The 16,882-nt window shown below is 39.1% G+C and overlaps 1 protein-coding gene across 2 annotated transcripts in view; it reads left to right on the top strand.

Annotated features, from left to right (window-relative positions):
* The window catches only part of LOC149067431 (uncharacterized), a 48,493-nt gene that overhangs the window by 14,524 nt on the left and 17,087 nt on the right, over positions 1-16,882 (top strand). The window contains exons 2-11 of one of the 2 annotated variants that reach the window (XM_089252744.1): positions 2,274-2,439; positions 4,157-4,308; positions 4,618-4,776; positions 7,331-7,456; positions 8,304-8,426; positions 9,818-9,973; positions 11,815-11,937; positions 12,040-12,159; positions 12,326-12,448; positions 14,669-14,905. In XM_089252744.1, the coding sequence (XP_089108870.1) occupies positions 2,274-2,439; positions 4,157-4,308; positions 4,618-4,776; positions 7,331-7,456; positions 8,304-8,426; positions 9,818-9,973; positions 11,815-11,937; positions 12,040-12,159; positions 12,326-12,448; positions 14,669-14,905 (1,485 nt within the window). The remainder of the gene's footprint in view (positions 1-2,273; positions 2,440-4,156; positions 4,309-4,617; positions 4,777-7,330; positions 7,457-8,303; positions 8,427-9,817; positions 9,974-11,814; positions 11,938-12,039; positions 12,160-12,325; positions 12,449-14,668; positions 14,906-16,882) is intronic. The other variant, XM_089252745.1, reaches the window with a different exon arrangement.

Below are 16,882 nucleotides of genomic sequence, written 5' to 3'. Positions count from 1 at the left end.
TAGTCATTAATTCCACAAATACCCGTCTAGTTACAATCAACCAACTTCACCAAAAACTTTTCCATTGCACCAACTCTTTTGAAAGAGTCTACAATAAGCCATATAGGTGAGGAGAAATTTAGTCTTTTGTGTGCAATACATCACTGAAATCTGCGTTCGTCGAAGTACAGTATTTTCAGTAGGTTTTGGCGACAATTCGATTTTTCACTTCACCAATCTCTCAGCGCTTGAACCTCGCCATTAGGTATTCTGTGGATAGAGGTAATATCATCTTATAGGACTTTTTCTGGAAAATTAAATCGCCACCAAAATCTGTAACCGCCAATTCCGAATTTTCGTCGAATATGTATTTCGACAAACGTTGATTTCAGTGATGCGCACACACACACATTGCAAACAAAAGACTAAATTTCTCCCGAACCAGAAAACCGAGGTATGGTTTACTGTAAGCTCTTTGGCCGATTGTAGCTACAAGGGTGTTCATGGGATTGGTGAATAATACAAATTTTGGACTTCACCAAACTTTCAGTGCTTGTAGCTCGCCATAAAATCCAGATATTTCAATGGAATTGGTGTTACTTTATAGGATGTTTTTGTTCTTTCCAAATACGTACATAGTTTGTGTGTAATCTTTCAGGAACTTCGCAAATTCCGGTTTTTCAGACTGGACTCATCTTTTTTTATAGTCGATTTAACACCATTACTTAAAAACAGTTCGAGATAGGACAAGGTTGGTAGGGTGTTCCATGTTACACTTGGGCTCGTATATCACCGCCCCCCCCCCTTTTGTTTGCCAGATCATGTCACGTTCACGCTGCATAAGATATATTTTTGTTTTCAAAAGGACTATGTCAAAATCTTAGCTTTTATATTAACTTCGAATCGCGATGTTCATTTATAACATCTGATCGGACGTAAACTCTTTTACTGTATTGCCCGGTATCTATAAGTTGCATAGCCGTGACTTTCTCTTTTCGGGGAGATGTTTCGGGTCTACACAGAGCAGACAGATATTCAACACGACACTTTCATAGACACAAAAATTCGGGCATTTGCTTCTTTCTATTCCAGTAATAGCAGACGGATGACAACACTTTCCGATCGCAAAACACGAATAACTCTGACATCATAAATACCACTGAAGCCTCACATAATACATATACTACTGTAAATGTGATAAATCCGGTAATTATATATAATAACTGATTATTATGCATAATCGTGGAAATTTTGGTAAGTTTGATAAATTCTCTTAAATTTATTGCTTTTACTAGCGATTATACATAGTACCCAAGCGTCGTTGGTATAATTGATAAATATTTTATCTGTGATAATGTATAATAAGCTACTGTAATGGGTAAATTTGAAAAATATTAGAAAAATTTCTAAATGAGTTTGGTATGTACGATAAATACAATTGGATCCAAATATAATGATAACGAATTTTAAGTTTCGGTTTTATGCGTGTCAAAATAAATTAGTTCCGTTTTACAGCGTCATCTATCTTTGACTTTAAATATCATTTTCTAATTTTACACGTAAAAATTTTTGCCACATTTTTTTTTTCACTTTCTATCGTTTATTTTATCCTATCCGAGAAATGAATTTCTCGATAATTTAAAAAATAATTGATCATTTTGGTAAGCTATAAAATAATCTGATGCAGTGAAATATCGGTTAATACGATGTTTCTTCTGTCTTAATGATCGATTGATCACAGTGACGGAATCGCATCGCGAAGACCTGGGTTCAAACCCCGCCGTCTGTCACCACAATGGTAGTCGGTTGAAGTTGGTTTTCTGCGGTTACTAAATTCGAAGCGCCTATTTCCACTTCGAAAAGTCCCGCCACAGCCAGCAGCAGGCCTACAACGGTACAATTATTCAATCACGCACTTCACTCATTAGAAAACTTGATGGCAGATGGCAGTACTACACATAACAAGCATTACACGGCAACAAACTTGATGTTAGGTTCACAACACATACACGCAAATTCCAACATGTACCAATTCGTTGGAAGTTCCGCAGATGAATGTGGACGAAGTGCATGTGTGGTTTAGTAGCAGTGGTAGTCAATTTAGCATTCAATTTTCGGAACCTTAATATCGTAAATATGTAGTTTTTAGGTACTTTTCCTTTTTTCGAAAAGGTATAAATGCGTTTTTTAGCACCTATTCATGAAGTTTTCTTCTTGCCTGCCTATTTTGCCATTTTTAGTGCCTAAACTTCTAGTGTTATACCTCTAAGAAACCCATTTTTTTTGTATTTCAGCAGCTGCCTCAAAGTCTAGGCCTGACATCTTCCTCAACGTAAGTCAAAACGTTTCAAGGCCAAGCTTCCAGCGTTTCGCGGTGAGATGCATCGTCTATCCTGCATCAAACACGTATAAGAAGTTATTGATGTGGACCGCACCTGATGGACGCTCGATTCCAGAAAAGTGAGTGTGGACAGATTTTGCCTTTTTAATCATGCATCGTTTCAGTTAAATATGATTGATTCAACTGAGATGTAATTGACTGGAAATCATCGTCGGAAATTACGAAAAAAATATAAAATTAAGGCTTCTAGAAAAAATACTATAATTTTTTAATCTTGAAATTCGTGACTGAATCGGTCTTATAAATTGGGATGAGAGAGTTTGAAAATTTAAACCGGATAAACATACGCCCGACTTTAAAATCAAAGTAACTTCTACGCAACACGTGCGAAGATAAGACTTCAGTATTTCGTTATAAAGAAGAAGATCCAGTTTATCTGTGGACAGTAGTCAGATTTCAATATAACGTCATTGAATGACACAACAGTATCGCTAAAACCCGGGGCAGACGCAGGATTGGCCCTTGGAGGGAGCACAAGGAACCTTTCAAAAGAAATTGTGCTATCAACCTTCAAAAAACATTTAAATTAACAGACATCGGGTTGAAATTGCGTGTAAAGATGTGCATATTTCGATATTTCAATTTTGTCACAAGAATAACCTAACGCCCCCCCCCCCGAGTGCGTCTGCTTCTAAATCAAACTGTTTTGTCGCATGGTAATCGAACCCCCCACTTACCGCACTAGACTACTAGACTACAAAGGCAACGAATATCTCAATTTTTCCTTAGAGCTCGTACGCTCTGAATGAGGCCGTACATGGACTTTTGGACCTAACTCAGGCCAGAGCTCACAATTGCTGACACGGCCACCAGATTACGATTTATGCAAGGACGATGTCACTTTCCTAAATTCATCTTCGCATCGGCGGGCTGTTAAAAACCTTCGTATGGATAGCGGAGAGTGACGTCATCCTTGGATAGGGTTATCAGATTAGCAAACTGAGAAAAGAGGACGCCTGCACACGCACCCTAAGCCCCTTTTACATGTACAATATTGCGGTAGCATTGGATGTTCTAGCATCCACTTGATGAATTTTTCCCTTCGTAAGGAAAGAAATGGAGAGCAGTCATTGGTGAAAATTCTTGAAGCGGGTTTCAAAAACGCTTTTCATACTTCAAGTATAAACGGGGCTTTAGTGACGTCACTTATCCCGATTTTCCCAATCTGTGGGACCACTATTCCAACCAATAAAACCGGCCACAACAATAATTTAACCTAACTCTAAACAGAACCGCTAAAAAAAGCAGAAGCAGAAAAAATGCTGGGAATTTCGACGACTATTGGTGAATGCGTCGTGGGGTGGGAAAAAAACACAAGCACACACCATTGAAGAAATATGTGTTTCAAAGTGGAGAAAAATATTTCCCCAGAAAAAAATAAAAATAATTCCGGAAACCTGAAAAGGAGGACAAAGGGCGAATTTTCTGAAACGTGGGAGGACGCTCGAAATGGCATCGAAAAGGAGTACACGCCCTTCTAAAAGGGGACGACTGGTAACCCTATCCTTGGACAGTGACTGAGTTGCTCAGGAATCGGGAATAACATTAGACAGAGCCTAAACAATTACGTTATAAATACTGCACTTAATTAATTTACATATATTATAACAAAATAAATTGATTAACTTATTGTAGCAAATATGTATCGAGATTGGAGCAAAAATATGATTGCGATATTGGAAATACATACAGATGCTTGAAACTATCATCTTCCTATTAACACGACATATTCATGTTATAAACTTGCGGCCCTAATTTTCTCTTGTCTGTTCGCAGTGTGAAGGAATCTTCAGTGACGGTGATGCGTGGCTACGCAGCCAAAACACTAATTTTTAGAAATCCGATGCCACATAACAGCGGACAATACACTTGCGGTTTCGCCGAAATGGACGACACAAAGGCCAAAACCATACAAATACGTTTCGAAGGTTCGTCTTTGCATTTTCTCTTCTATTGCACATTCATTGACTTGAAATTGCGTTGATTGTGCCACACATCGCTCTCATTACAATCTCTTAATTCATTTAACGCGCCCTCTTCATTTCTCAGCCGTTTTTTCATTTAATAGATTTAATAGTTTCGATATTTTTTAAAGTGATTCTTTTTTTCCAATTATGAACCCCCCCATCCAGTGATCATAACCAACCTCATACGACAGTAAAACAATATCACTTTTTTCTTTAAATTTCTATTTGCCTATTTTGTGATTTAATTTTCCTTTTTTTTCTATATCGTAGAGGACACACCGTGTCCGCAAAATACTTTCGAGTCTACAAACGGATGCCAAAGATGCCCCGGGAATTCTCGCACCTTATTTCAAGGCGCTACATCATTTCGGGACTGCGTCTGCCAACAAGGTTATCAAGGAAGTCCCAGTGATGGGATTCCTTGTTTAGGTTAGTATTTCTCTCACTTTCAACGGGTAATCGTTATAATCAAACGTACATACACACACATACTCATATGTTTTCAGGGGTGTTCCAAAAAAAAAAAAGAGCCAAACTTGAAGAGTTAATGGAAATTACCGTCATAATTACGTTTTATCATAAAGTCAATGGTCAAAAATTGAACGAAAATGTTCTAAGTAGCACTGTAGGATGAAAATTAGGAGGTGAAAAATGTACCCAACAGCGGTATAGAAGATGACAATTTTAATCAATAATCAAAATTATTGTTCCAAATTTGTTCCACTTTGTTTCATTAATTATAATTTTTCTATCTATTTGTCAAGAATTCTAACTTATTGTAGTAATCTTAACATACACAAACATTTTGATTGTAACAACCAGTATGGGACTAATGTCTCCTTGGTTGTTTTGTACTTGTATATGAATGATGTTTCAGTTTTTTTTTGCAATTACAGTATTTGAAAAAAAAGAAAAAAAAAAGGTTCGACTACCAGCCGCAACAATGCGACTTCTGGTTTTGCTACAGTGTCGAAAACCAGGGTATTGTGCACGTTTCACGACGGTGGTAAAGGGATTGGTGGACGTTCTGGAACACGCCAAAGCAACGCTTATTATTCATCATCATTTTCTTCATTATGAAATGTTCCCACAAAAGAAATTGATACGTGATAGACCGGGTGATCGTGAGACTTTAACTATGGGACTACCTTTTCATATCAATTATCCCTCCCGTGCCTTTACGTTTTTCTGACTAAAAAAAAGCTTAATTATTTGCATAATTACGTTTTTGCTATCATTAAAATTTTGTTCGATTGTGCTTGAAGCACCCTGTATGTTCATGATGATGAGCTTAACATGGATTATCTTATGATAAAAATAAAAATCTGGCAGCGCATTCAAATATGCATTTGTCACGGGAATATTTTATTGATTTCCTGCTGAAAAAATTACAAATTTATTTTATTATTATTACGGGGACTGTGAAAGTGATGCTATAGAAACATGATAAAATTCACATGCCATGGCTTTCGTGTTTTGATGATTTGCTGTGTGAACATGCCACGAGTTCATTACGATAGCATCAGAAGTCTTGTTTCAGTTTGTCTCATGGTATATTTGCCTTGCTTATTCAAATTTTGAGATTTGATTATTACTAGTCTATTTGAAATGTGCTATATCAATAGTGAGATACGTGTGTGTGAATGCACGTATGTACAACGTCCTAGGAACAAATATTTTATCTGCCTTCATAGTGTAGTGGTGGCTCACTAGTCCGAAATGTGAGAGGGCGTGGGTTCGAGTTCCCGTAGAGGGAGAGGTAAATTTTTTTTTCCAAAATTTAACATCTCTGTCTTGCAGCCAGTTTTCTGTGCATCTTGTATTAACAAGTATATAGAGAGGCCTTTCTCTACATTCATTAGTCCAAGCTACCTCATTTACGTAGGGCAGTGATAAGCGAACTTAGGAGCGGCCAAAAGAAAAAGAAAATTTGCGGGCTAATATAATTTGTTATAAAACTCAATAAAGACTCAAAGTAATCTGTACCATCATTTTAAAATCTGCAGCGGGCCCAGATGCAACCTATAAGCGGGACGTAGTTTACCCATCACTGGGACAGGAGAGGAAATGCCGATCAAAGATCAGGATCACAAGCCCTCCATTAGAAGAGCAATATTGCTGGAAGCAATTTGATTCTTTTGATTATTCAAGGTGGAGGAAAAAAGGCAAATACGCACAAGTGCATTTCTCCCACTCTTTAATTGCACTAATTTGAGGCCTCGGTACCTAATTCTCGATAAGATACTCGCTTACCACACCAAAGGATGCTCGAGAGTCCAATATCTGATTCGTCCGCGTCAAAATCTATCCTGATACTGACGTACCACAGAAATGGTGATTAAAATGATCGCAGAATATTTTTTCCCGTAGGATGGTTGAATGGGGTTTCTATCCAAGGAGGATATGCATTTGATTTCACACAAAATGGACGGACCGTTATTTACAGAATAACATACTCATGACATGACGACAAACTAACTGCGTGACCACTCAAATATCTCTCGATGACGCTTTGAGCGCGGACTTTAAATCACACCATCTATAGCTCTGACGGTCGCTCTGGGGGGGGGGGGAGGGGGAGGGGGTGTGACTTCCGTCTTACGGCACGTTTCGGCGGTGGCGCCGCAAACATATTGCTACCTCAGGAAGTCATCTCTTTCCGAGGGGTTAGCGCACCAACCGCTCGGCGATAAATATTTGAAAAAAAAATTCCAAAGCTCTGCCGAACGGAATCGACAACAAACTATGGGTCCAGGTAAAATTAGCCTGTTGTGCAGAAAATGGCGGCTATGCGACAAAAAATGATCAAATGAAATTAATTATATACGATTTTTCTCCCAATTATTTTAGCTTCGACATTTTTGTACCAAGACTAACAGATGGATATTAATCTGCACTCACTTATGATACATAATTATCTAAACGTACGCAAGATACACTTTGTGTACTAAGAACTTGTTTCTTTTATATTAATTTCTGTTAGACATCAACGAATGCTTACATGGAAATTTTGGCTGTTCTCACGAATGCAAGAACACTGATGGAGGTGCACATTGCGCATGTCCTGTGGGATACCGTCTTCGACATCATGACATGAAGACTTGTGAGGGTACGTAAAAAATGCTTACTTGTATACTTATAAAAAAAAACCCCAACATAATATGGTACTACGTATACATAGTGGAAACTCCTGCGTCTGTCGAGTTCGGTAAATGACCTTCGTATCTCGTGAGTTCTCATCGATATCGACTGCCTTTGTTGGCTATTTTATTTTAGTGAATGCAAACATCTTCATATATAGTGATATCCAGATATAACGATACTCTGCTTCCCAAGAAAAAATATTGTTCCGGATAATGCATCGCATTCCTTGAAATAAGCAGAGAATGAAACAAAATGCAGGACATCACACATTTACTTCGAACATCTATTTACACATATTTATAAGGAGTGAGTTGACGAAACATGGGAAACAGAGAGCGACTTCTCTCATATACGGGATCTCATCTTCAAAAACTCAACAAACTGCCCTTAGTTCTACTCTGGCAGAAAAATAAAGTCGAGAACCTTCTGGAAAGATCCTTTGGCATCATGAACTCACCAAATTATCGCAACCGTCTTCAGACTTGCTAAGCTTGTCGTTAATTTGGCTAGATTTACAGGGAAATGCGTTAATGACTATTTACAGGCGAAAAATGACATAATAATATATTACAAATAAGGACTATTTACATAATTTTCGTAACAATATCCAACAACAAGAGGGCGCCGCTAAATTCACGCTGCTGTTAACATTAACTCTTTCAACAACTAAAAATGTCTACAAAATTGTGTATATTGAAGATTTTTTTCCGAAGTAGGGGAGTGCAATCGCTCTCCTCCTCTAGCAGTTAAATATCGATAAGAAACAACTACATGCGTGTGGATTTTTTTCATTCAAATCTTCCTCTACACAGATGTGGATGAATGTTCTTCAGAGAAATTGAACAAGTGCACCCAAAACTGCCACAACAAAGATGGTGGCTACGAATGCTCGTGCGTGCCAGGCTATGTGCTCGTGGACAAATATCGATGCGAAGGTGAGGGCAAAAAAACGATACATATTACTTATATGAATGATATTATTTCCAAATTTAGAATGCTCAGTGAGCCGACCTTTATAACACTAGAATAGCGTTACTGTCAATTGATTCGGGAACAGATCTAACAAAGAAAGGGTCACACAAGGTGGCGTTTTGAAAAAATTGCCACTGATTCTACTCATTTAAATATGCACACAAAAGACAAAGCGGAATTATTACAGGTCACTGAAAAAAAATGCAAATATTAATATTTTGAACGCCAATAGAGGCTAAGAATGAACATAAAACATTTGAGTGATGCGTGGCACAGTTCCAGATCACTTGGATCCGCGAAACATTAAGAGCCTCCGCACGCGGAGCGATTTCTCGGCGAACGAGTCAAGCGGCGAGGCAAGAGCGATCGCGGCAAAATTCCAACGATATGAGCGATTATACGATTCATACGATTGGCATCCGCCAATGGACCGATTTGTTCGGCGGCGAACTTGCCGGTTTTCGCCTTCGTGTACCAGTGCTCTTCCTATTTTCCCGCCACCACTTCCATCCGTTCCCTGCCTAATACGGTATTTTTCTTCGTTGTTATTTTCCGTGCTTACTTTCAAACCTGGGGGTGCTCGATAAATATAACTTTATATAGCTAATTTTAATTATTGAATAAATTCTGCGAGTGCTCGGACCTTTGCCGCATAATACCGTCGGTGCTCGAGCACCCACAGCACTCCCAGCTCCGACACCACTGCGTGTATAAGCAGTGAAACTAAGTGTCGAAATATGAGAGAGCAGTTTTGAAACTTTATAGACTAGGCCAATGCACAGGTAATTAGAAAAATTAATGGTGATAACAGCACAAATTTTAGAAGTTGACTCAAACAGGGTTTAGACATCTTGTGTTGAGTATATATATATATATATATATATATAGTGTGGGTTCTCGCCCCCCCCCCTAATTTAATTTTAGTATTTTGCCAACTATGAGAGTGCCATCACAAATGTCGAGTTATCAGGGTAGTCACTTACCGAGGCTCTACTGCATTTATTTTTAAACATATTAATATAATAAAAGGGTTAGGAAAGGATTTTTCTAAAAATATTTTCCGAAAACGTAACGGGGAAATGATTAGGTCTTCCTGATTCATTTATTAAATTATTAGAGTAAAAAAATACATTTTTAAATTTCAAATAGAAGGCCTCCATTTTTTCCTGGCGATTTGGGTGATTCGATTAGGATCGTACTTCTTTTCACGTCGCGCGCCCATTGATGATGACGTAATACTTGAATGACCCCTTGAGATTGTCCTCTAAAATTTTTGATTTTTGTGACTTATACGTATTTTTCCATGTTTTCGCTGCAATTAATGTTATTCATTCTGATTCTTCAACTTGGGAAGGCTGTCGGAAGAATGCGTACAGGACCAGCAACGACGAGTTGTGCACGGATTGTCCCATTAATTCGGCTACCGACGGACCGGGCAGTAAATCCATCAAAGACTGCAAGTGTTTGTCCGGTTTCGCTGGCGATCCCGGCCTTAGGATCCCTTGCGTCGGTTTGTATATAGTATATTTCTCTCTTTTATCTAATACATTTCCTATTATTTAGATGTTGTCCTCTTCTCATATTCAACAAAAGTGAACGATTCGACTTTCACTTACAATATCGGAGACCGATAGCAGTGCTTCCAGAACACAAAATACAGTACATACTTTCCGGCATGCACCAATTCCTTAGAGAACTTCTAGGCTAAAGTGTGGTTTATATATTAGGTTTACATGAGCTTTATATGAGTTTTATATAGGATTTTATACATCAGTTTATATGAGGTGCATGAGACTCGGTAGAAGTAGCAGAGTAGTGAAACAATGGGAATTTAATGCACTGGAGAAACATGGAGAAGTTTTTCTAATTTGCGTCCTACCACCAAAAAACTTGAGTTACTCCAGAAACGTCTAAATGTTTAATTCCGGAATTACTCGAAAAATGCGTATCTGCCGCTGTATACATACTATAAATGAAATATAAGGGCATGTGACATCTTCTCACAATCATCGCACGTCACTCGTAGCTTTTTGTACGTGCATAATGCCGTATCGGCATCACATAACGATGGCCTAGTGTGAAAACCTCCTCGAATCTCAATTTTTTAGAAAAATAAGGTTTTTGTGTCTACGGAAAGAGTGGATCTCGTTTCCTCAGGAACCAATCAAAGCACATCATCACTAATAAACGCAATGCCATGTATCGCTAAAATTGGAAACCTCGTAGTTCATAGCAGCAGTTGCTTTAGTGTGTGCACGTTTTTTGATTCTCCCGAAAAACTGAAGCAAACTGACTAACGATATTAAAAATGTTATTTATACAGTAAAAGTCCGTTATAACGGCAGTTCACAATCAGATGGAAAATTGTCGTTATAACGGACTTCTCATTATAAACGAATTTCAGCTTTTTTCTGTACTGTAGAAACATATAGGTAAGGGGGGGAGAACAAACTACAGCGGATCTCACTTGGAACGTTTTCCCGCTTAGTGCGAATGATTTTCATGGTCCCAACTCTTGCTAATACTAATCGATATTTCACATTTAAAGTGTTTTTCCGCTTACAACGTTTTTCCATGACGGTTTTTTGAAAAATGTTTTAACGGGATCGATTGTAGATAAATTTACCTTCCTTTTCAACAACTTCTGCTGAAATATGCATCACAGTTAATTGCTTATGCATACACAATGTTGATTGTACAACAAAATATTTCGCTCTGTGGACTGCAGCAGTTTCTGCAACTGGAGTACTCGTTGTACTATGTAAAAGTTCCCAATAACATTTGAGGCAGAGAAAATTAGTAAGATCTGTTTATTCTTTGTCCAGTTTTGGCAGATTCCAATAAAAGAGGTGGGGAGGAAGGATTTTTGGAGGGAAAAATAACTATACGATGTCAAAACCTAAAATCGTGCCCCACCTGTCGAACAACGCAAATAAAGATAAAATGATGGGTTTTTCCACCTCCTATATAGAAAACAAGAAGATAAGATACAGCGTATGGGCTTCTTATCTATGGGGAGACACCTTCATGTCCCGTTTATAAACACCTATGAATATCGTGTGAAGAGATTAAAAACCTTTAAACTTGAATGGAACCTTTCCAGTCCATTTCATGTGTAATTCCTAAAGGAAAGGAAAATATGTGCTTTTTGAAAATATCCGTTGTTGTTATAGTGAATGCGTTCTGATTTCACTTATAAATAATGCGCAATAAGCGGAGAGATATTTTTTGCATATTTAACATTAGCTCTTTGACAATCACTTCCGAATTACCCGTAATAGCGAGGTTCCCGTTATAACCCGTACTTGTTATATCGGACTTTTACTGTTATTAATTCTCCATTCACTTCAGATATCAATGAGTGCCAAGAAAACAACTTCGGTTGCTCGGACGAATGCATCAACACGCCAGGAAGCGCTCACTGCTCCTGCCCTAAGGGGTACGAGTTGGACGTCGACGGCAAGAATTGCAAGGGTACGTACCGAATTCCTTGAGTCAATGCGAAGCAACGTTCGTATAGGTGAAAGATTTTTTTAGCTCAAAGTTTTTTTTTGTTTTTTTTGGGGGGGGCTCCAGATGTGGACGAATGTGCGTCAAACAATGGCGGATGTGAAGGAAGGTGCGAGAACACCGAAGGCGACTTCAGGTGCATTTGTGACCAAGGATACGAAGTTGTGGATTTTTACTCTTGCCGCGGTAAACAGTTATTCAATTATAATCATATAATGTATATTATATATGTAATGTTTGTGTGTGTATTTGCTTACAATTAAAAAAATCCAAGTGAAATTATGGGAAAGAAAGGAAATGTAAAACATCTTTTTTTCTCACTCCACCCGGCATAACATAACTTTTCCTCTAGACGTCGACGAGTGCTCGGTGCTCAACGGAGGCTGCAGTCACATTTGCACGAATTTCCGAGGTGGACGATACTGCAGCTGCAGGCGCGGATTCAAGTTGGCCGCTGATCAGAAATCCTGTGTAGGTATGTATAAAGCCAGTGCCATCAATGGCCGCCCTTACCAGTCGCGGGGCCAGATGCGTCTCCACAATTTCGGGGCACCAAAAATGTCGATTTTATACATGTTACGGTAGATGGGATATAAATTCGGTTGTTATGCATTATCGTCGAACATTTTGGTAAGTTTGATAAATTCTACTAAATTAATAACTTTTACCAGTGAACATGCATATCACCGAAGTGCCGTTGGTGAATTTAAATATGTACTAAAAAGCAATTGCTTTTACCGCCGATTATGCGTAGTACCCAAGCGTCGTTGGTAAATTTAATGAGTAGCCTACTGAAAAAATTATCACTTTCACCGGTGATTATGAATAATACCCAAGCTTCGCGTCATTGGTAAACACGATAAACTGTATTATATGATATGCAGAGATGAACAATTCATAAATGTATTGTATCATCAATTCGTGGTGCGTACGTGAAATTTTTATCTTTATATCATCGGGATCCATCACACATACTAGACTCATTTGTGATTTCGTTTTTCATATTTATCGAAGTCACCAAATACACTAGGGTATTATGCATAATCACAGAAAAAAGTTATAAATTTTAAATTCTTATCCAATATACTCACGAACACATGGTTGTTATGCATATCCACCGGTAAAAATGATAATTTATCAACTTTCTAAGACGATCGGCGCCGGGCCATCATTTCAACTTTTTCCGGGGGGGGGGGAAGCAAAGCACGTGTACTCAATGTATATATATATATTGGAGGGGGGAATTCCCCCCCTTGCCCCCCCCCTAAATGACGGGCCTGACGATGGGTAAGTATGTATAATAACCGGTTAATAACGGATTTATCACATTTACCGTAACATATGAATTTAGTAGGGGAGGGGAATCCGGTTGGGGGCATCCGATACTTTGGAATGCACAGGAATGCTGGGAAAATACCGTAAAATATTGTAAACACAAAATTAAATGTAAATTAAGACAAAAATTGATGAAAATTCAGCGCTGAATTCAATTTCAAGCTGATGAGAGAAACTATTAACGAAACTAACGAAAGCTTTAGAATTGATGAGCTAAAAAATAATTGAAAGTGAGAAATAGTTCCAGCACCAATGGAAATTCATTATTAATGAAATGAATATGTATTTCCAGAATCGATGAAAATTTTCAGAATCCGCGGAAGAAATAATTAGTCAAATTCAGAATTAACGGAAGAAATAGTTCCGGAATATATTAATGAAAACTAATTCAGAACCAAAATAACCGAAATTATTCCAGAATTGATGAAATGAACAATTTCAAGATCGATGTAAGAAATAATTCGAAAACTGATGAAAACTCAGAATCAATGAATCAAATAATTCCTGAATCAATGAAACAAATAATTCCTGAATCAATAAAACAAATTATTCCAGAATTGATGACAAACATGATACCCCAATTAATGAAAGAAATAATTCCCGAATGAGTGAAAATTAAGAATTAATGAAATTAATTATTCTGCAATTGATGAAAATTCAAATTCAACAGAATTAATGCAAGAAATAATTTAGGAATTGGTGAAAAAGCCTTCAATAATTTATCGTGAGTGCGGCGGCCTCACAAAGCTTGGGGCCCTGTGCCACCGCACCTGTCACACACCCCCCTAAACGAGGCTCTGGTGCCACCTCAGCAACATCATGGGGGTTGGCCTCATACATGTCTGACACAACTAATGTCAATTTCTATGCAAGATGATAGTGAAACGCCTCTCGAGCACCAGAAGGTCCCTTCGCTGATTCCATAAGCGTGGCCACTGCCAGCGCCGAGCAATCGCTGTCTTTGCGGGCGGTCAGTTCAAGATGGCCGGCAAAGAACACATAAAATTGCACAAAAATTCAATTTATTGCGTGAAATTATTCTAATATGGGATAATCAATCGAAATATGCGGGAAAACTACGAAGAAATTATACACAAAAATTGAATTAACGAAATATTCGGTAAATCAATAAGATTTGATAAGGGGCTACAAAACTAGCGAACACTGATTCGGCTATCAAGGTTGCCAATTTTGATGCGTTAAGACGGTCTTCTATACTGCCCATGTACATTCATGTAATTTATTTCACTGTCGATGTATATAATGCAGCTAATGGATGTTTCGTAGTTTCTTATTGCAATGAAATCAATAAAACTGATGATTTATCAAATTATTTTTCTTCCATTCGCTATGAAATCAGCGAATCGCTGTCCGCGGGTACCGGAACCACCTCACTCGTCAATGAGCTGTTACAAGAATCCGATACCGCGCAAGGGCTCCAGGAACAACGCGGTCGCCCTTCAGATTTCGGAAACGTACGCGAACGGCACCACTTGCTACATGGAATGTGATTCCGGCTATAAATCAAGTCTCAAGTTCAATTACATGCAGTGCCTGGAGACCGGGCGTTGGGACAAGGAGCTTCCATCGTGCGTAGGTGAGAGAGCACTACTGTCTTCTGTTTTGACTCTTGAAATGTGGTTTTCCATTGCGGATACGTCGCAATGGAATGGATATTAGGGTGGGTCGAAAAAAAATGAAATTTTTATTTTCAAATCGCTATAGTGCTGAAAAGTTGCCTCCTTTAATAAGAAGAAAAACGACGTAAAAAATTTCAAAATCGGTTGATATCTTCCGATCGCGCATTGAACTTGAAGTTTATGGAAATTGACGAAATCGAACATTTTTGTTAAATTTTTTAATATTAGATAAAATTCTATGATCGACACGCAAAAGTTTGTTACGCTTATTTTATGGTTCAATAAAGTAAAAAAAAATTAAAGCATCATTAATATTTCAATGTTTATTGGTTGCGCAGCGTGTTCGAAAAACAAGAATTTACCAAATTTTTGCTGGTTTCATTGTGCAGCTTTTCGCCCGTTTTGTTACAACAAAACGACCCAGAATTCATCACAAGAAGGTGGCTGGCTGCACGTCGAGTTCCACCCACACGCAGCCCAATCAACCATCCAAAATAGGCGTGTGCGTATAATTTACATTATGTATCTCAAAACTAGTCATCGAAATTAACACGTTCAAAATATGACTTTTTGGAGAAATCAGTCATAACTGATCTTGATAATAGCGTAGATCTGATGTACAGTTAAGCTTCTCATGTCTATATACACTGCTGGCCACCGTAAATGCAACACCCTGAAGGAAGCATGCAAATAATATGAAATTTACAACATGCATTAGCGGAGGTGAGATATGCAAATGATTAGAATTTCAGCGCAGACGCACATCACGCGCGCCTGTGGCGCCACTTCAAAGCGCTATTTAAGGCTTGGAGATTTCGACGATTTGAAGTACGGCAATTGTGTTTTTTTTGTGGTTTTTTCAAAAAAATGATCAATTATGCCTCGTAGAAAACAGCGATCATCTTTTGATCAAGTATCCGAGTTCGACAGAGGAAGGATAGTGGCCTACCGAGATTGTGGATTATCTTTCAGGGAAATCGGTAGTCGTGTTGGACGAAACCAAACAACTGTAATGCGGATGTGTGATCGTTGGATGCAGGAGGGTACGACGAACCGACGTGTTCGATCGCATCCACCTCAGTGCACCACTTCACGTGATGACAGGCGTATTGTGCGTATGGCAGTGACGGATCGCTCAGCCACATCACGAACCATAGCACAGCACATTCAGTCTGTACCGCATCATCCAGTGTCTGCGCGTACCATTCGACGCCGTTTACAGCAGAGTGGTCTGTCCGCAAGACGTCCATTGCTTCGTCTACCCTTGACACAGAACCACAGACGTCTGCGCCGCCAATGGTGCGATGGAAGAAGGATGTGGACGGCACAATGGAATGAAATTGTCTTTACTGACGAGTCACGCTTCTGTCTGCAACACCACGATGGTCGGATTCGAGTCTGGAGACACCGTGGAGAGAGGATGCTGAACAGCTGCGTTATGCACCGCAACACTGGTCCTGCACCGGGTATTATGGTATGGGGCGGTATTGGATATCACTCTCGCACTCCTCTAGTACGCATTGCCGGTACTTTAAAAAGCCAGCGCGACATCTCCGAGGTGTTGGAGCCAGTTGTCCTTCCTTACCTTCAGAGCTTGCCCACAGCCATATTTCAACAGGATAATGCGCGACCACACGTGGCACGCATTGTCCAAAGGTTCTTCGTCAATCGCCAGATTGAATTGCTTCCCTGGCCAGCTCGCTCTCCGGATCTTTCGCCGATAGAAAACATGTGGTCCATGGTTGCTCAACGATTGACCCAGATTACATCCCCAGCTGCCACACCAGATCAACTTTGGCAACGCGTGGAAGCTGCTTGGTCTGCTGTACCCCAAGAACACATCCAAAGTCTCTTTGAATCAATGCCGAGGCGTGTGGCAGCGGTGATCTCCAACAATGGCGGCTACTCTGGCTACTGATTTTGGCAGGAACCAC

This window comes from Pholcus phalangioides, unplaced genomic scaffold (genome assembly GCF_987345545.1).
Source record: "Pholcus phalangioides strain wild (caught in Gottingen) unplaced genomic scaffold, Ppha-v1.0 ptg000030l_1, whole genome shotgun sequence".
Classification (NCBI taxonomy): domain Eukaryota; kingdom Metazoa; phylum Arthropoda; class Arachnida; order Araneae; family Pholcidae; genus Pholcus; species Pholcus phalangioides.
Note: the sequence above shows the minus strand (reverse complement) of the source record. Positions and strands in the feature narration are given on the sequence as shown.